At 40.4% G+C, this 20,173-nt stretch overlaps 1 protein-coding gene across 1 annotated transcript; it reads right to left on the bottom strand.

The window, feature by feature from the left end:
- Positions 1-5,287: 5,287 nt before the first annotated feature.
- Positions 5,288-10,137, bottom strand: LOC139769131 (uncharacterized). The gene is made up of 5 exons (XM_071699919.1): positions 9,976-10,137; positions 9,581-9,713; positions 9,124-9,311; positions 8,198-8,305; positions 5,288-5,679 (listed from the first exon to the last, which is right to left on the bottom strand). Exons 1-5 carry the CDS (start codon positions 9,999-10,001, stop codon positions 5,544-5,546), a joined length of 591 nt encoding a protein of 196 aa, XP_071556020.1. The 5' UTR covers positions 10,002-10,137; the 3' UTR covers positions 5,288-5,543.
- Positions 10,138-20,173: the final 10,036 nt, after the last annotated feature.

Here is a 20,173-nt window from a genome sequence, read left to right as displayed (position 1 = left end):
AGACGAACGTCATTCCTCGGCGAATACACGGGATATCGTTGGTTCACCAGACTGTACGTAGACGCGGTCGTTCGTGAGATGCGCCACATTTAAATCCGATCGGACGAGTATGGGAAATTTGCATATTGTCGTTTACGCTTAGCTGGTAGCGCATATCGAGTTCCATCCCCATGGCGTATGCTGATGGGGGACGTTAGAGGCCTTCACAGTCGCTTAACGTCGGAACGCTGTTAGTCTTGGATATCTCGAATAGCAGAGCGGTGAATCGGCAATCACGCCGCAAATAACTGCATGGCAGATAACTATTCTTTTCAATTTGTTAAAAAATTAAGGGAAATCTGATCTGACTCATTATGAAGTTGACTGATATTCTTTTCAATTCGTTAAAAAATTAAGGAAAATCTGATCTGACTCATTATGAAGTTGACCAATTTTAATTGAGGAAACGAAGAACGAAATTAATTCGCCGCAATCCGTAAGGTATTTATATGAGAAACAATTGATACTTTTTTTTATTTGTTACGAAATTGATTTAATCTGAAAGCCTATTTATTTTAATGAAATGAAAAGGCAACGATTTTTGTCAAACGAGTGTCAACTTGTTTGATTCTCTCTGATTTAATCGCGATATTTTGTTATCCAATTTAACGATTTATTATACGGTATTATAAGAAAGAAAGATATAGTTGATCGATTTTTTTTTCTTCGCGTTTTCTTTACTTTTTAGTTATTACAACATACTGTCATATTAACAAACTGCCTGCGACGAAATTGCTTTTGCTATTCTGTATAACTGTGTGGTGAAAACGTGAATTCGGCTTAAAAGGGGAAGACTTCTTGCTCCATTGTCGACGGTACTTAAGGACCGAGACGCCCTTTCCGCAAACTCAATCCAATTTCTCCTTCATTTGTCACTCTCCCCATTTCTTCCGTAGAAGGAAAAACATCGAGCGGCGGAAGCGACTAACGTGTGTCTATCTGACGGATAAACGGGGACAACATATTTAATATAAAACGAATTTCAAACATTAATTAATTACTAATATTTATATTAGAAAGACGGACATTCTCCGATGTCACAATAGGAATAAATAACAAAGCTCGCGAATGTCATTTCCCGCGCACAACACACTGGATTTGCCTCTCTAAAACACACACATTCACGTATACATTTATCTTATATAATTTATCATAACGTAATCTGCATGAGTGGCATGGAAGCTCCTTTTTGACATAAGCGTCGACCACCAGATATATTCACACAAACAGTGTCAGACTAAACATTGGGCCAGATGCCAACGACACAATAACGTGCCAACCGCCAAGATTTATTAATTACTCGGCAATCAATTATCGGGGGCTGCTCTCTCCCGATCGTATTGCCGGACATACTTCTACCTAGCGCCACGTGACTCTTTATTTACATCGCGCGCTACGCCATTGTACAAGTTTTTCAATTAGCTGTCGAAGCTATGTTTTAAATGACCGAACTTCCGAAACCGCTCCGGGACATAGTGCGGGACATAGACGAAGACGCGCGGACATTTCCTATCCGCGACGCTATTGCTCTTAGGGGCACCTCATTTGTCTCGCCAAACATCATTCATCGTGCGGGACGATGACGGAACATTTGCTCTATTGCTTCGCAGGATGGGCTATCCTGTGGGACACGTCAGTGTCTCCTTATATAGATTATACATGTATACATACATATAGATGAGTATGTGAAACCAAGCTACCAGCCGTGCACAACGGCGATCTGTCGCGTATCACATTCACATGAGTCATCCGTCAAGATTATTTAGCATACTTCGCCGCTGGCGCGAAAAGCGGTGCCTCGTATTTCTTCTTTTTTCTTTCCAACCGATCATTCCGGACACGAGAGGATAGTTTCGAGCGTGATGTACGTATTTCGCTATCGAAAGGTCCATAATTCATCCGGGAAACGTCTTAAAATGCTAATAAACCGTGTCGTATCTCGGAAACTGCGGAAACCAAATTTTATTGCTCGCGGAATCTTCGACGTAACACAATGATATGTCGGGACGCGCCTTTTTTAGCTTAGCATAGCAAAACCAGTAGCGATGATCCACTTCTCTGAATAGATACACGAACAAACTTCTGCCTTTTCTTTAAAACATATCTTGCTTTTATCTTTTGTCAAGAGTATTTGCTTCATTCTTATCCCGTACGATCGCGTGTTCTTTGACGAATACGGAATAAATTTTTCCCAGCAAAGGTTTTGTGGCCAAACGAAAATGCTCTCGACCTTTTATTCGATACCTTACTCTCAGTTTCCTCTTAGCTTAGGTATATCTAACTGATGCTAAAATATTGATACAGCATTCAATATCGCAAGTAAGATATCGAGAGAGTGTCGTAAACATCTCTAAAGATATCTCACACGGATAATTTTTAATAACCCCCGTGAGGTCGACAAAATGTTAAAAAATAACGTCGCGTGTTTTTACCCGACAACGAGTATTCGAGTTTTGCTCGGAAAGCAACTCAATTCTTATCAGCACTGTTATACAAATAATGTTGCGTCGCTGATACACGCGGTCGAAATGTAAAGAATCGATGTGAAATGGAATCATCGCCAATAGAGCGAGCAGAAATTCGTGATAACTATTGAATCAGAAGAGATTAATTTCGAATTATCGTCCCCGGTTTATGCACACCGCCGAACCGCTCAAACAGAATTTAACGATTTGATTAGCGCTCGGCGGAGAGGGCTCGCTTGAAATTTTCCGCGTGAGACCAGTGGGCCTATTCCGTAACTCTTAACGACAGTTCTCGTTATCGTTATATTGTCGTTGCGCAGCTTTTTTACTATACATAATATCTGCGCAACACAAGTATAACGATAACGAAACTGTCGTTAAGAGTTACCGAATAGGCCCACAGGTTCGTTCACGCGTCGAAGGCGACGCGCCCTTCGCCAGGAGTACACCGACGAGGGTGGGAAATGTGTTGAGGAAATGGAAGAATGTTTGGAGATGTTATCTTTCCATGCGAGTTTAACATTTACGACTTCATAACTTTTGAGAAGATGCGAAGTTTTTCTCAAGTGCGTTGCACGCGTAGGGAATTTTCTAAAGGCGCATCCATGCGGAGGAGCACAACCCTATTTTCACGCGACTTGAATACTTTCGCCGTCGCCGCGCGCCGGTGCGAATGCGCGTTATAAAAACAGTTTTCGTACTGATTTGGCGAAAGCGTATAAGCCAAGTATATTCCATATATACCCACTGGGGAGTAAAAAAATTACACTGCTCTCTTTCCCAACCGAAAAAACGTATCTCAGATCATCGGTGTACAATGGGGAGCAGGACTGAGTTCCTTTTTCGGTGTAGATGAGCGCATTATTTCTACCTTCCAGCCAATTGCGAGCCTAGAAATAGGGTGCATTCGGGGAGCACGCTATTAGCACAATTATCGTCCAAAACTGTTCGAGGAGACGCTTTGTGGCGCTGTGATATACGATGATGACGTCACTGTAAAGGCAGCGTGACGTCATCACTCGCGCTATTTTCGCTATTATTTTCGATGTGAGGCACGAAATGCTATTGGCACTTAGGCTGCGTTCGGGAAGCGCGCTATCGCTATCGCGCTATTGGCTCCTCGAACGAAGTTCATAGCGTTTGCGTTTATAGCGTTAATAGCGTCTCCCCGAATGCACCCATAGTGCACTCATCTACACCGAAAGGGAACTCATTTTTGCTCCCCATTGTACAGTTTGAGGATTAAGTATATATGATATAATATATATTTTATACGTTACACACATCTATCTACGCGAGAGAAGATTGCATTATGGATTGCGCCAACAATTTTGTTACCTAATTTCGTAACGCAGGAAAATTGACAGGGTACTGACAAAGAATATGGTTGCGTGTAAACAATTCACGCGCGGGAGAGCGCATTGCTTTTAAATTTCTTATGCGAGACAGTCGAAGTTTTCGCGAACTCGACGCTGCGAAATGCTCCGGCTTTGCTTTTCATAGGTGTCAGAAATCCCCGGGCTTCTCCATCTATAGCGATTGTAAAATTTAGTGTATTTTTGGAAACTTCGGGTATAAAGTCGGAAATTTTACAGCGCGGCTCGGACTTTCGACGAATTTCCTTGTGGAATTTTATTTTTCGCGCGAGTTACCGCTTGAATTATTGTCGCGAAACTTTTTCGTCGGCCGATACGCGGTTTTCTCATGAACTCCCCCGAGATATAATCCGAGGGAATAGAAAATTTAAAAACATTTTGACCTGAAAATCGCTTATCGCTTAACGTTTTCTGACCTACAATTCTAATGACTGGCTGTATTGCATGTTGCGTGCTTAGATATAATGCGAGAAAACAAACAAGAAGGCTGCAACATTTTTAATATTTTAAAACTTCAAGAAACTCGCCTGTTTCTGTATATTTTTAATTTTATGATTTTATGGATGATAACTTTTTCAATCTATATCTGATATATCTTAAAGATAACTTTAGCAATAGTTATTAGTAATTAGTTATTTAGTTGTTAGTAATATTACGAATATTACAGCACATATTACAAATATTACAGCAAATATTACAGGACATAGTATAATTTATTTTATTTTATTCATTTTAATCGCTCGCGTATTAGTTGTGACGATATTATCATCTCGGTATAATATAATTCTTTCTCAGCGAGATTTTTTACCCAGCCTGCACTGAATTAACTCTAACGCCGCCTCGTTTAGGAGCAAATACGGAAGCTAAGCTGGAGAAATGTGGCAATAACTCTTATCCTTCGTCCATTTGGGATTTACGATCACACGGCAATTACGAGCAAGTATATAAATACGTTCCCTCGCGATAATTCGATAATACTCGTCGTTTCTCCGTTTCCGCGCTTCCGCGCTGCGCGGAAGGTTCTTAGGTAATAAACTGTGAATAAACGGCGGATATATCCTTGGAACTCTTTGCTATATCATCGCGTGAGAGCAAAATAACGGTTTCCGTTCAGCGCGGAGTTTTGATGATCTAATAACTTCGCGATGTAACAAGTAAAAGGATACACGCAGTGAAAAATCTTTGACGCGGGAATGTGGAAGTTTATAAAGAAGACTAAAGATTTTATTGCAAACTTGTCAACGTAGCGTAGGTATAATAGCGATATCACATATATATGAATTTGAAGATTAATTGAGAATTTTAAAGGAAAAAAGAAGTTATCATCATAATACATTAAAATAAGAAAGAAGTTAATATAAGCAATTATTTAAAAAACGGTTTATGTTTTAACACAATCGCTTTTTACATGATATTTACAGTACATACATATGTGCACGTTGAAATACACGTGCATCCAGAAACGTTTCCTCTCGTTAAATTCTCGATTTTGTTATTGTTCGATGCCATCAGAGTTCTCGACCATGTTTCCGTCCAACGTAGAATTTCTCTGTGAATCGCCGAGATTTCCAATAGGCACCAAGACTATGTTTCCAATGGCGGCGCAATTAGATTGTTTGCTTTGCGAAAGTGGCACGGTAAACTTGTGACGATTTTTCAGGGATCACGCGAGGACTCCAATCAAGTCGAAGAGTCCCAGTGGGCACTGCGGTTGGTACTTGGAGCAGCTTTCATTGCGGCCGACCAGTTCGGCCTCGACAACATCTCGCGGCAATCCCTCGTGTCTCGAAGTACTCGGACTGAAAGCAGAATTCTCTAATATAATTAAATCGTAACAATGTCGTCTCGTAGTACTTACGTGAGCATTTATTTACGTATAACATTTTCAGCATTAAAGGGATTTCTTTTTTTATTCAAGGATGTGACACAAAGATTGTTATAAGAAAAGGAGATGAACATTTATTACGATTTTTTAATTTGTAATGTCGCATACTCTAAACACTCGCGAAGGTTTTAGAGAATTTTGTCTGAGGATTTACATTTTTTTGAAGTGTTTCACCGTGTATCTTGATTCCGCTGAAAACCACGATATGATCTTTTGGCATTCCAACATTCAGGGAAATTAGAAAGCTTCCACCGCGAATGTGCACGTCTGATAACATCCGCATATCCGCGAACAATAACCTGAAGGAACTGTATATGAGTTTTTTTTTTTCGTAATCACACGAGTGATCTTCATTTTCCGTCGACATTTTTCGCTCGGAACGCGGCAGTCGCGACGGCAAAAACAACCCCGGCATCCTGCGCATTCTGCTGCCTGCATGATAATCGTCATTTCGAGAAAAACCGATTCCGCCGGCCCAATTTTTATATCGTCTTTTGTTACAGCGATACGATCGGTTTATTGGAGTTTTATTTCGTTCTCGTTTTTTCTCTGTTTTTTTCTCCCTCCTCCCATCCGTCCACCGCGCCCTTCCGCCGATTTCCGCCTCTCGCAATCCCTTGTCTCTCTCCGAGGGTGTACGCGAGAGTCCCCCTTCTCGATGAGAGACGATAAATCTTGAATATCCTGCGTGCTGAAAACGAACCGAATGAAAAATATTCCCTTCACGGTGATGTTTCGCGAGTGTTTTTCCGGACTCGCGGGAGTGAGTCCCAGGACACATCATGGAATATCCAAACGAGCGGTATCGCACCGCGCTTTCCGACCTCCGTCCGCTGGAGTGCCGGGCGTTTCGAAAAGTTTATTACTGGTTTTTATTAAAATTTAAATACACGCGTAACTTCGCGACTTCGTTATCTCGTATAGACCGAATGGAGTTTATTCGGCATTTCTTGCGCGACGAAGAAAACAATGAAAAGGCGCGGTGTATAAGCGTCTGCCGAATCTTTTTTCCAAACTGTAACGTACGGGGAAATTTTAAAAACAGAAACGTTTACAGTTGTTATATTGATATTGTATTGAGATATTATTATAGATGTCGATGTGGCGGACTATTTCTCGAATCTCGCCGTTGTTTATCCCGTTTCTAACGTGGTTTCCCGTGACTTGTGGCGATCGGCGGTGCGCCAGGAAGAATCTCTCCTGAGACTGTAACACTTCGCAAAAAGAGACACGGAATCCCCTCGTAATTTCACGTTTCTTCTGGCAGTCAAAAAGAGATGAGGATGCATCCGAGCCGGGTGTAATAATGCATCAACGTTAGGCAGCGTGGCGCTAAGAACGAAGACGCGAAACGAGCTCCCTTTGTGTTCTTTTTTTTCCCCTCCGTTCTTGCGCGGGGGACGAGGGAGGGGGGGGCGGAAAGCCGCGCATTGTCGTTATCATCGTCGGGGCGCGACGATGCGCGGAGTTGCGTGTCGGGATACAAAAATCTTAAAGAGACGACCGTTCTTTCCCGTCGTTTGTGTACTTTGCGCGCCCCCGCATTTTCCGTCCCAAATGCGAGAAGGGTCGTTAGCGGAACTCGCTCTAATAGCTAGAATGGAGAACTGTTTAAAAAATGTCTGAGGAATCGAAGGGCCTCAACCGCGGAATGTTCCGCGAGAAGATAGTTAAGCGTCCTTCAGCGAGTAAAGCTAGTTTCATGCGTTTCGTTTCGCAAAGCGAAACGTGTGCCAATTTACATAATACGACAAAAGCACGTAGGACACGAAAGTAGAAGAGCTCACACGTCGTTTCATATAGACGCGGTGCGCGATTCATCAACGCATTATGCGATTGTGCAAAGCACATATTAGGAGCACTTCGTGTTCGTTCGCCGCGGTATGCGACGTCGACAACGACAATGTCGTTTTCGCCCGCGGGTCCGTGTCCTTTATTCATACGTTTCTGGAGAGCTTATTCCGCGAGAAGGGTCGAAGCCGAGTCGAGCGGAAGCACGTCCTCTATAGGGTGGGCGGGGGTTACTGCGAGGAAGCCAAATTTGCTTTTCTACGGCGCGTATCTACTCCAATTTGCAGCGCCTTGGAACACCGCGTTTCCGGCTGAAAAAAAAGAGGCCCGCGAGCGGCCCTCCTATTCCTCCTTTCTTCTCAATTTTTTTTTTACAGAAAGAGAGAAAACTCGTGTATGCATTCTTTGGTCTGTTTTATAGGCCGAACAATACCGTGTAACGCGCGAGAAAGGAGATTCAACAGCGAATTTATAATCAAGATTTACAGATTTTATTTCTGAAAATGACATATTGTGTATAAATCGTTTAATGTATGAGCTCTTTTCTGAATAGCGAATGCATTGGGACTCGAGCTAATGATATCATGAATGTATCATAAAGTTTCGGCCGCGTTATCGTTAATATCAACGGTAGAACTTACGTGAAGATTACGTGCATGATGTCGCCGATCAACCCGTTGTGTCGGAGCGGGAACTCCGAGGTCTCGCAGATTGCTCTCAGTAGACACTCCCTTCCGGAATACCCGGAGCTACGGCAGATGGAGAAAAATCAAGGAGAGCTCTCACGACGCGAGGCGAGGAATCCGAGGGAGATTGAGGTGGTACGAGAGAAGATCGCGATGCGGCAACAACTGTTTACTTTGCGCTTTACGATTCTCTAAATACCGGATTGAAGGCTCATGCGCATACGTAATTCGTAGGTACCTATGTATACCTGCGCCAGGCAATGTAACGCAATTCCCAGACGCCCCGAATGCTCGTAAAATGGAGCCGGGAGTGCATTTTGCCTCGAATCTCTCCCCTGATTTCCCTACTGTTCGCTGCCGCAACGTCTAGCGTCGATCGGCGAAACTTTTCCCGCGCGCGCGTTCCGCGATCAACGCCGATTCGGGGGCGATAATCGACGGTAGCGATCAGTTTTATCGCGTCATGCATGCCAATAGTAGAGTCGTTTACGGTATTCTGATTCAACAATGACTAGTTTTATCTATTTTGTCGAAGCGTTAGTAGGTACCGGAGGTCAAACATCGGGAGAGGAAGTCAAACGCGATCAGAGAGCGAAAGAAAGGAAATAGAAACGACAAAGTTTCAGCAATGATCAAGAATTACAAGAAGAATTTTTTTATCATTTTTAGAACTTTTTTACTATTTAACGATAGACAGTTGAATTGGATCTTTTTAGTTCGACAAAGTATGAATATCGTACGACGTTATTATAGATCGGTCGATTCCAAGATTTTGGATCAGATGGAATATTAATGCCGTAAGGCAACGCGAGAGGATTATATCAGTGAATTTGAAAGACCGCGTTCTCATAACGCGCAGTTATTTGTTTGCGCAAACTTGCCTCTCGAATTTACTTTCCAGAACTCGATAGATTGTGGTTCTCTCGATATTCCGCTTCCTCCTTTTTACCTGCGTCCAGGGCTCGAGGTACGTTATGTTCGGCGGTAAAACGTAGTTAGCCTCGAAGAAATACGATAGCGAGATCGAATTCAGAGGATCCTCGAGTGGTACCGCGATAGCGACGAAGATCTGCAAGAAACGTTAATCGCATAATCGCGGCGCGATTATTATTTCTGCATGGGGACATTGGGATTGAGAGAAGTTTTAACAGAACAAGATCTTACCTTCTCTCTCAAAATCAAGATTCTATCAAATAATAAAAAATGTTTAAAAAAAATTTATATTTAACAAAATAATTAAAATATATTAAGATAAGAACACTCGTGCGCGTAATAATATCGTGACTAGCACAATTTATTGCTATAAAATGTTGTTAACAATATTTTACACATACTCACACCCATATTACTGTTTTTTGGAAATGTTAGACTCCTAATAGGCCGATGCAAAATTTCAGCAATATCCGAGTTTGCCGTCTTTGGTAGAACAATGTGCGACGTCATCGTCAGTGCCAAATTAAACACAAAAAGTCTACAATATAATAAAATCGTCTCGGATTAGACATAATAAAAATTTGTAACCGAGGCAACAAATATATTATTATAGCATATATAAAAGCAAACAATTGCATATATTCTCTTTCTTTTTCCATATTTAATCTCACGATAGTCATGTCTTTCTCTTGTTAGAAGGTTAATAAATTAGATTAATATTGGATTAGCCAAGTTTATTAGTTTAGTATGCAAGCGGTAATTGATTTGAAAAAAAGAAAACATTGAATTGTGAAGCTTACAAGGTTTTCTCTGGCCGGCAACACATGGCAGCTGGGACTCGTAGAAACCGTCTCAATCTGCAGACTCCAGAACTTTGCGACGATTTTAGCCATCGAAAGATCGCTTTGCGACGTCATAGCATGCAGAACCGGTCTGTGGGTGTCACTCTGTACAGTTATAACTGACGATCGTTAATCTGGAGTGCACACGGAAACCTTTTTGTATTAATTAGTCTGCCATCTCCTCGAACATGACATTGATTTGTCGAAAATTTTAAAATTATTATAACAATTCTTGAAACTACGAATGTGTTAAAATGAAGAAAAAGTTTGTTTTTTTGTGATGACGATTCTTGCGTGAATCTATCGATTCGAAATCGAATCGAATTGTCTCGAGTGATTTCCTAATATCAGAAAATAATATTTAAATAAGAAATATGAGTTAAAAAAGCAAAGAGAATTTTATAGGTATAAAAAGAACAGTTATTGAAATGTGATCTGATTTCCAATGTTTGTATAAGCACATTATTTTTTAAGACAGATAAACTTAGATACTATGTACTTTTTTTAAGAACAGATAAGTTAAGATATAGTTTTTGAAAATTGTTCTCCAAAAGTCCATAGACTCCATATAAATGTATTTAATAGATAGAACAGATCAGCTATTCATTCCCCTTTTTTGCGTTTAAATGCATTCATACATACATACATTCACAAGTTCTCAAATTGCTTTGATAATGGATCCTAATTCTGTAATTAAAATACAGAAGAATCACGTTCCTCGTTTCCGCGCGGAGTAGCAACGAATTATCGGTGTTATCGTCTCCGTTGTAAATATTGGCCTAGCGTTTCTTGACACGTCTCTCAACGCGAAGAAATGGTTGGCGAGCTCTCGCACCAAGCGTTTAATTAAATTTGCATAGGTGCTCCTCGAGCCTCGGAATTCGCTCACAGAGAGGGCGGGGTTATCGTCCGCGATTCTCGGTTACGTGTTGAAATGCAATTATGATCTCTCTTGTACGATGCATCAAAACTTCATGCGGTAGAGGGGTGGTCGCGATTAAAGAGATCCGAAAGGGCGACTTCTCATTACGCGAAGGTAGAGTGCAGCTGCGGCTTATACCGCGTGTATATAAATGAGTCCGCGTTCTGCCCGCGTAGCCGCGGCGGATTACGCTCGCTTTTAATTTCTCTTCCCGTTTTATCTCGCTCTTATTTTTTTCCCTCTCTCGTTTTGCGCGTCGCGTCGCGTCGCGTCGAAGAGCGATTTCCGCGCTCGCGGAACGAAAGCGCGCAACACGGGGGAACCGCGTAACAAACGGGACAATAATGAAGCGCATAATACGCGATGAGGCGCGGATAATTAAACGGGGCGCGGCTTAATGAAACGCAACGAATGCGGAGTCACGTATTTTTAAGGGATGCGATTAACGTTCGCGTCTCCGCGCCGCCGCGCCGCGAAGATAAGCGTCGCGAGGACATAAAGCGACGGATTTATGCGCGGACGCGGGCTAATTGATGTAAACGTATTAGTTCTCTTCTCTGTCGCGACTTGCTATAAAGATGTATAAAGAGGATTGCGTGACGCTGGCGAGGATCGTTCACTCGTCAAACGCATTCCACGTTCTCATCGTTCTTTTCACGGCGCGTCTCGTCTGCTATATCTTGCCTTTCTTTTTTATTACAATCGTTTAGCTAACGAATGAGAATGTAATTCATCCACGAATATTGCCATACGAAGGATATCTGGTGGATATATCTTGGAGTATTTTCATATGTCGAGTGTTGATCCGTACGTAACTGAAGGATAAACACGGAATATTAATGGGGATGTGATTAATTCCTGTCCTCTCTCTAGCTGGGATGATTAATTATCCGTTTATTAGATATTCATGGAAGAGATTGAGATGGGATGTTTCTAGGATGCCCTAGTGGGCCTCCTCTACGTTTCAAATATATTTACAAAAGATGTTATGCTTAACGAGACCCAAAGGTGCTACAACCCAAAAATTAATTAAATAAAGCGGCTTTAATTCTTCGCGAAGTATGGGTACGTTGGTATAGTTATTTTGCGAAGATGCACAGAAAAAAATCACGTTGTAAATAATTTTAAGTATCATAAAAATTTTATGGTAGCAATTTACTGTCCATGTCTTTAGTATTTTAATAAAAATACTAGACTAGAGTGCGCCAGTATTTTAATAAAAATAATGCTCGAGTATAATACTTACATATAAGATAATATAAAATAATATAAAATAATATAAAATATAATTAGCGTAATACACTAAGAAAATTCATTACAATAAATTCGTTTATCACGAACATTTATTTTACGCTATATACTAGGGTGCCAATTGACGACGAACAAATCTATCCCAACTCCACGCAAACAACGGACGTATGCAATTTATGGGAAACTCGCAGCCGCGTCTATGCTCAGTAAAGAAAAATTAAAGCCACAAGAATCTGCCGCCTGAGGCGCATTCCTTGTTCCTTGTCGGTAAAACGCGATACTGAAAAATTTGCATGCGGCTATCCAGCTTAAGCTCTTTGTTCGCGTTTTATTATTATTATTATTATTTTTTATTGGCGATTGCTTTCACCGTGACGATACTGGCGGCAGAGATTGGAGCTATTATTATAGAATTTTTCTATCAGCCAGGTGACTCCGCCTGCGCTGCTCCGCCGCAATTGAGAGAAGTTCGACGAGATGCGTTTGATGCATTTTCACTTTTCATTATGCATTTATTCAAAGCGCGTTGACGCGAAAACTAATTTTATCTAAGGGTCCAAGTAATTGTTTGAACTACCTTTATTTGATCTGTCGCCGATGGACCTGTCGTTTGAATAGATTTAATTGAATAGATTTTTTTTTTTGTAGTTTTGGTTAGTTTGTGTCTTTGAAGTCTACATATTTACTGCGAAATTTTTCGCACCGATAGAATAAAACCTTGGCACCTGGTTTTTCGACAGCGAGCGACGAACTGTTTGAGCTACGTGACCAAACTAGCGCAACAATGTATCTCTCATACGTTTCTCTTCTTTCCTTTCGTCCATCTCGCAATGACTAAAAGTAACCGTGTAACATTTTCAAAGAGCAACATTGATACAAAGAGATTTTACGGAAAGAATCTCGCGCGTCAAATTATGTAAAGTTTCTATTTCGAGAGAGAGAGAGCGGCAAATGAATTCTGAAAATTTTATATAAATTGCGAAAAGCTACGTTGACTCTTGCACACACATGTCCGACTACTGGAAGGTTCGTTGTTTATGAAAACCTGGATCTACGTTATTTTGCGGAGTGAACCGCTGCCATAATACACCGCGCGGTTTTCGAGTTTACGGTATTTCATTTAAGCGACACATCCACTCCTTCCTTTTTTTTTCGTCCTTTTGCTAACGGCAGCCGTACGTTTTCAGTGGCGACGACCGAATGGCTGTTTACCGCAGATGTTTCCTCCTTTTTACGAGGTGAACTTTTCCAGCGTCCAGGGTTTTTCCACATTTTTGCCCGGAAGAAACCTCCCGTTAGTTTGCGGGGACGATTTTCTCGGATGGAAGTCAATAGAAACACGTACTGTTGCGCCGCCTAATGCCGACGGGTCACTCGACGCGATACTGTGTTGTCACACGACTGTTTTTACGACCTCCATAACATTAACGCACGTTGAGGAGGGTGTCATTGTCACCGTTCTACGGTCGGCTTTCTTTTTACGACCGAAGAGGTTTGGCTGACGTTGATTTGATAGTATAAAAAGACTCGAAGGGCCCGAATACGAATCAGAATATAGTAACCGACAGCTCAAAAATTAAAAAATGTCAAAAAATCTGCACAATATGACTGGTTGCGACAGAGAAAAAATCAAATTTGTTTAAGATCAATTTATTATAAAATAATACAATTTAACATATAAGATTTAGTTGATACTTTCTAGATAAAAAACAATTTTTTAGAAATGAGCAGTAAATTAGTCGAACGTTGAAAATAGATGTTAAAAGTTAACAAATGTAAAGCCTCTCGAAAACCTGTCTTTTCGATATTCCATTCGTTTATCTTTCTCTACAGTCTAGATTTTTTATCTCTTGTCTTTTTTAATTTATTACATAATGCTCATATAACAGTACTACTCTCTAATATATGCAACATTTACGATATATGTAACACATTCAGATCTTACATTTTTCGCCATAAACGCGAGGGGGGACGTTTTCACGAGTCACAGCCGAACGTGGGAAAGTTTTCGCATGGATCCTCATTGCTGCGTTCTTTTCGCAACGTTTACGCGCGAGAGTGAAACGGCTTCTCCATTGAGACCTGGGCGTTTTCCACGTCCTTTCCCTTTTATTTCCACGTAAGTTACACTACGCATTCTTACACGGGATGCTGGCAATCGGCAATGGAGCGTCTCGACTCCGGCGAGGCCTGCCGACGATACGCGTCGTCTGCGAATCCACGGTGAATCCGTTCGACAAAGGACAACGGACTCCTCGGGGAGCTGTTACGCGCGCTTCCCGACGCCGTCGACGGCCCGCGAGGAATACGAAATCTTGCTCGAATTGGCGAGAGTGCCATGTCGCCGGAGAAGATCGGTAGAAATACACGCGGGAGATATGCGCGCATCTTTATCTGTGGAATATAGATACAATTCGCTCGATCATTTCACCCATCTGATCTGAATGGTTATTCCAGTGAATTTCCAATGAATTTTTTGCTTAGAAGTTCCTTCTCCGTTTCGATTAACTGGTCGACATAAGTGCCGATAAAAAATAACTGAAATCTGACAACGCAATTTTCATTTGTAAATTAAGTTTAATATACCACAATGTTCCATAATTCATTTACAAGAGTTTAAAAAATAAATAAAATACAATGTTATTGGTCAATTTTTTCAAATTTTTTAGATTATTATTACGATAAACCTTTCAAGTTTAAAGTTTAATTTAATTTCAAAATGTGAAATTTTAAAGATTAAATAATAGAAGAATGAGTTCAGGAAAAATTGTATTCTGAATTTCTAATAGGAAGACAGTCTAAAGTGAGTTTTAGTATAAACTTTATTTTTCCAGAAAAGTGAATATTGGTTCGTTTTCGTTGTTAGCTATTACCGATCAATGTTTGCGAGTTTTGGTCTTTGTAATTTTTCAAATATAATTCTCAAAAATTGCGAAGTAAAATAATGTGAATGAGAAAAACGCGAGAGTGCACGCGAGTGCTTTTGCAGAATTGCACGTTAAAAACCATAGTGCGGTTGAAGCGGATTCGTTACCTCCGTTCTCTTTCGAATGTGCTGATATAACGTGAATAAAATCCAACGGGTAAAGGAGTCTCTTCGGAGATCGCTATTGTCCGACCGACGAAGAGGACCCGCGAGCCTACGAACGAGTCGTCGCAAAAACGTGCAGCCGTTCTCCTGCATAATTTATAAGGGAAACTTTGTAAAGGGTGCAGCGAAATTGCCAAGTAAAATGTACGACGACGTCCACCTGTCCACGATCGCTTCGCGAAGTTCGGCCTTGTCAACGCAGTCGTTTCTCTCGTTAAAGCCACAATTTCCACGAAACTTTCTTTACATTGCGCAAGGCGCGCCGCGTTCCCTTTTTCCACTAGGTCAACGTGAGAAAAAAGAGGACGATCCACTTTTTCGACGAATGAAGACAGCGCGGCGCGTTAGTCTTCAGCCGAGCGTTTTGCGGGTTTTCCCCCCTCTCCCCGACTACGTACAGGCGACTCATAAATTATACGGAATAAATGCCTCAATGAAATTTTCCATAATTCTTGAGGTAGCACGGGTTTCGAGCCGAGAACCGGCGATCTGTTCCTTTTATGAATTAAACATTTGCGTTACCTTCGATAAGGCTAAAAACAAATGTCGCGCACGGAGACCGCCGCCGCGCCGCGTGCTTGCGATTTATTAAATACCGCCAGCTTTTTTTAGCACTTGTCTGCTCTCGGCTAGTCACAGTTCATACATTATAAAGTAAAATCTAGCAGAAGTGGCACAACTTGACTTTTCCCGGAATATTGATTTCGCGAGATGTGACAGAAGAATAAATGCATAAAGTGGAAGCAATGGTAATCATGTAATGATCATTATTGTAGACCGAGAGTTTCTTTAACGCGACGATCACACACGGCATGTTTTAACGAGGTAAAATAAATCGAACGAATTTTCATAAAGTCACGTTCAATTTCAGGTGGAATTGCTCGTAAAATCGGAATGTTTCTCGCGTAATTAAAACTGTCTGAGAAATATTTCGTGATACGTTCTGGTCGGCGTGTGGCAAAGAAGGTTCCCATTTACGAAGCTTCTGAAAAAGTTCGTTGACCCTTGGAGTTAATCCGACGTTATTTTTGATGCGACGAGCTCCGAGTCGTTTAAACTGGCCACTTTCCGCGACAGAGATGTCACGGTATAAAAGCGTGGGGCACTGTAATCTCCGGGAGATGACCGCAGAGCGCTGTAATTTTAATCGCGCGACTTTGATAACGTTGCATGCGCGACGGCGAAAAGGGAATCGAAAGGGAATCGCGCAAAGAGAATCGAAATTGCGACGTCTGTCGACCTCTCTCCTCTCTCCCGCGCGCAGACATATACGCCGGAGTCGATGAAAAATTGATGCACTGCAGATAGGACTGACGTTATGAAGCGCTTCCCGGGTTTGACATTTGTATTAAACGATATCTCGGCAACTGAAAATTACTAGAAGGGGATAAAATGTATTTTTTATATTAAAATAAACAGATGCGCGCTCTTTAAAATCTATTAATCACGAACAGTTTGGGCAATTTGAAGTTGGTTTCTCTATAAAGAAGGCAAGAGGAAAATTGAAATGTCGAAGAGTTTAATAATTAGATGACTGCGATTTAAAATTGGAAAAGAATTGCGATATTCTCTGTAGACTTCTACAGTTACAAACTCCGATAATAAAAGATTCCCTTGTAATTGCTGAGGTAATGCAATCTTTTTCCGAAGGTGCTTACAAATGTGCGATGTCTTTCATAAAGAGTTTGTTCAGGAAAGTTTACTTTAAGTTTTGCTCTCGAAAACCTCGCGCGCCGCTTAAAACCTCAACTCGCGTTTCGTTTACGTTTGAGGCGTCGGGGATATTCCGTTGTATTGGGAAAAGATAAATGATCCTCCGAGTAGAGCTCGCGTCGCTGGAAACGTTTCAAGCTGGAAAAAGTTTCAATCGTTTTTCTTCCCATTCGTTTTCTTTCATTCGCGGCGCGGCGCGGGAGGGTATTTACCAAGCCAGTTTCCGTCCTTCTTGCGATTATGGGATTTTATGTGATTGCTTATGAGGAAATATTAGGCACTGTTAGCTCGCTGCATTTGGCACAGAAGCATAAGGAATATAAGTTTCACTGTAAATAAATCTTGTCTACGCCAAAAGCGAACGCTTCGATCGAATTTTCAACGATATCAACGGTATGCAGCGATATTCACAAATACAAACCAAGTTTGGTTTCTTTGCCCGTTATCGAAATTCACATGATGTAAGTTATTGAGGTTGCCGTTACAGAATTTTATTACACATAAATACAATTTTGTTTTTATCACAAAATTATTTTTTTATTTAAAACATATCTTGTAATTAAATCATTACTTATAGATACATATGTATAAACAGGCTAAAAAGTCTATGACTTCTTCTTTTCATAAAAGAGGAAGTAAATGTATAAAAAGATAAATGATAAAAACATGTCTCTTCTGAGGAAAGATGATAAAATTTATATTAATTTATATATTACTGGCAAAAAACGATTTTTTAAAAGATATTATATATGTGTTATAAAAAGAGAACAACATATGGAAGACATGTTCTTTCTTTCTTTGTAAAGAAAATTTAATTCAAAATTATAAATTTATTCATGAGTTGCAAAAACAATTTGATTATATAGGCGCAGTTAATAGATTTGAAATTAAGATAAAAATAGATGCAGTATTAAAATTAAGGGTAGAAACTGCGGGAGAGTACGCGAGAATGTAGGCGGGGCGCTCGAAATAAAAAAGTAGGAAAAATAAACACGGATAATCCTCGTCAACATCGTTTGCCGTGGTTATGAAATCGAGCCTTACTTTTCCTTCACCATTATGAGATTTTCCGACGTCGGCTATCCGCCGTCTGTGAAATGCGCGGGTATTAAACTACCCCGTTCCCGCGCACAGAAGCCGGAGGATTGAAGACAGTTTTCCGCGGCGAGCTCATCGCGCTTGCACACCGAATTTTTCGATAATCACCTTTCATAACCACGTTTTCTCGGTTACCTTTTTCCACCCTACTTCGAAATATCCTTCCGGCGACGCGTCCCGGCGAGCCGATATCGCCGTATCAACTAGTACAATCAACTCCACGCGGGAAAATGCGCGACGGAAACATCTCCCGCACATCCTGTATCTGTATATTTCTCGTTCTATTGCTCGGAATAATTTCCTAACGTAAAGGAGAACGCGAGCGAGTGTACATCAGGGTGATTCGCTGCTACTCCCCTGCGAGACGCACCGCTTTCCGCGTTTCTTCATTCGCTCGGATACACTTTATGCCAGGCAGAGCGGAGACTACGTTATTGCTAACGGGCATTTTTAATATCGAGCGAAAACGGTAAAGGCGTGTTGCCGGCCATGCACTTGTTATTAGTAGCCGCTTCGATATTAACGATAGAGCGATCGTCGACCCGATCTCTCTCGCTGGGCGTGGCGAGAGGATACTTCGAAAGTGGGTCGACGAGCGCAGCTTTTTAAACAGCGAGCTTTTCACGATTTCGAGCAACTTTAATCTCGAGCATTTTTCAATACCTATATCGACAGAAATTTATATTCCAACATGTCGTTCGTACAATCACAGGGAATGAGCTGTTTCGAGCATAAATTCTAACGTCGCATAATACACGTCGTATTAAGCGTCACGCGATTGGATATTATTACATGTTTGTGCAAAAATTTGCACAATTTATGTTTTTCCATCAATCTTTTACTACTCGTGCGTTCTCGTTACATATTATCGAAAAAATCATGCTATATCAATTACGTTTTTATTTTTTTATACATGATCCAGATTATTAACGAAAATTCTATAGAAATTCTCCTAGAAATATCGGTTTCGCGTTACATTCATGGATTTATAAACGTAACACGAAACCGATATTTCTAGGAGAATTCCTATTGAATTTTCGTTAATAATCTGGATCATGTATAAAAAAAAACGTAATTGATATAGCATGATTTTTTTGATATCCAATTTGAAATGCGATTTTTTAAATATCCAACGTTAGATTACTTTTTAAGTCCCGAATTAAAATTCTATTAAAGTGAACATTGGAAATTGTTTGAAGAATATAAACTTGATGTGTTCGCGTTATTTCGCTAAAATATTTATATTCTTTTAGTAATATGTTTAATTAGAAATTATAGAATCGATTCTGGATTTGTAAAAAAAAAGAAATGAGAAATTATATATAAATAAAATAAATTGAATTTTATAGATTGCTAGTAGAATCAATATATAATTAAATGAAAGGAAAATTTAAGTTTAATATTAAACTAGATTATTGGGAATACATTCGATATATATGGAATGTACACATAGTGATTGCCTACTTTCGTTTCGGATACTTATACATTTTCCTCGCAAACATTATCGAGAGTTTAATTCATTGCTTCATCTTTATCAGCATGAATAATGCATTTCTATTTATACAGCAGAATTAATTATAACAAAACTTCCGCGCACGTTCCAATCTTGCTAACATCAGTTCTTCAAATCTATAAGAAGATTTTCCGCTGTGGCGCATCTCACATTGATCTCGCTTAAGTCATGAGAATCCGCATCTGAACGAGCTGTTCGCGCAAATTTATTGATTTGCCAGTAATCAAAACCCTTTTAGAGCGATTACGTCGCTGAGATTAATTACGAGATTAACTGCCGTGTCAAATAACCGCGACGAGATGACGCCACGACGCTCATTGTTATACCTACAAACAGAGAGAGAGAAAGAGAGAGAGAGGGGGGATAGGGAAGAAAGTTTTTCATGCATTCAATTATGAATAAAATTTAAATATTCTCATACTTTGAGAAATATTATAATATAAAATTTTTATACATCTTTAATATATTTCTGTGTACTTCTTTAATAATTCATTTCTCATATATAAAAGGAAATACTAGATATGAAAGGAAATGATATCCGCCTGTGTCATTACTCATAAACCTCACA

The sequence above is a fragment of the Temnothorax nylanderi genome, unplaced genomic scaffold (assembly GCF_030848795.1).
Source record: "Temnothorax nylanderi isolate EJ_2023f unplaced genomic scaffold, tnyl_v1.0 TNYL_tig0020_pilon, whole genome shotgun sequence".
NCBI lineage: Eukaryota > Metazoa > Arthropoda > Insecta > Hymenoptera > Formicidae > Temnothorax > Temnothorax nylanderi.
The sequence above is the reverse complement of the archived record's forward strand: the minus strand, read 5'-3'. Positions and strand labels throughout refer to the sequence as shown.

Coding starts and splice junctions, on each gene's coding strand:
- LOC139769131 (XM_071699919.1), bottom strand. CDS start 10,001: ATGTGTTGCCGGCCAGAGAAAACCTT. Junction 9,714..9,975: donor TGCCGGCCAGAGAAAACCTT/GTAAGCTTCACA, acceptor ATTATATTGTAG/ACTTTTTGTGTTTAATTTGG. Junction 8,306..9,123: donor CTGGAAAGTAAATTCGAGAG/GCAAGTTTGCGC, acceptor CATCTGCCGTAG/CTCCGGGTATTCCGGAAGGG.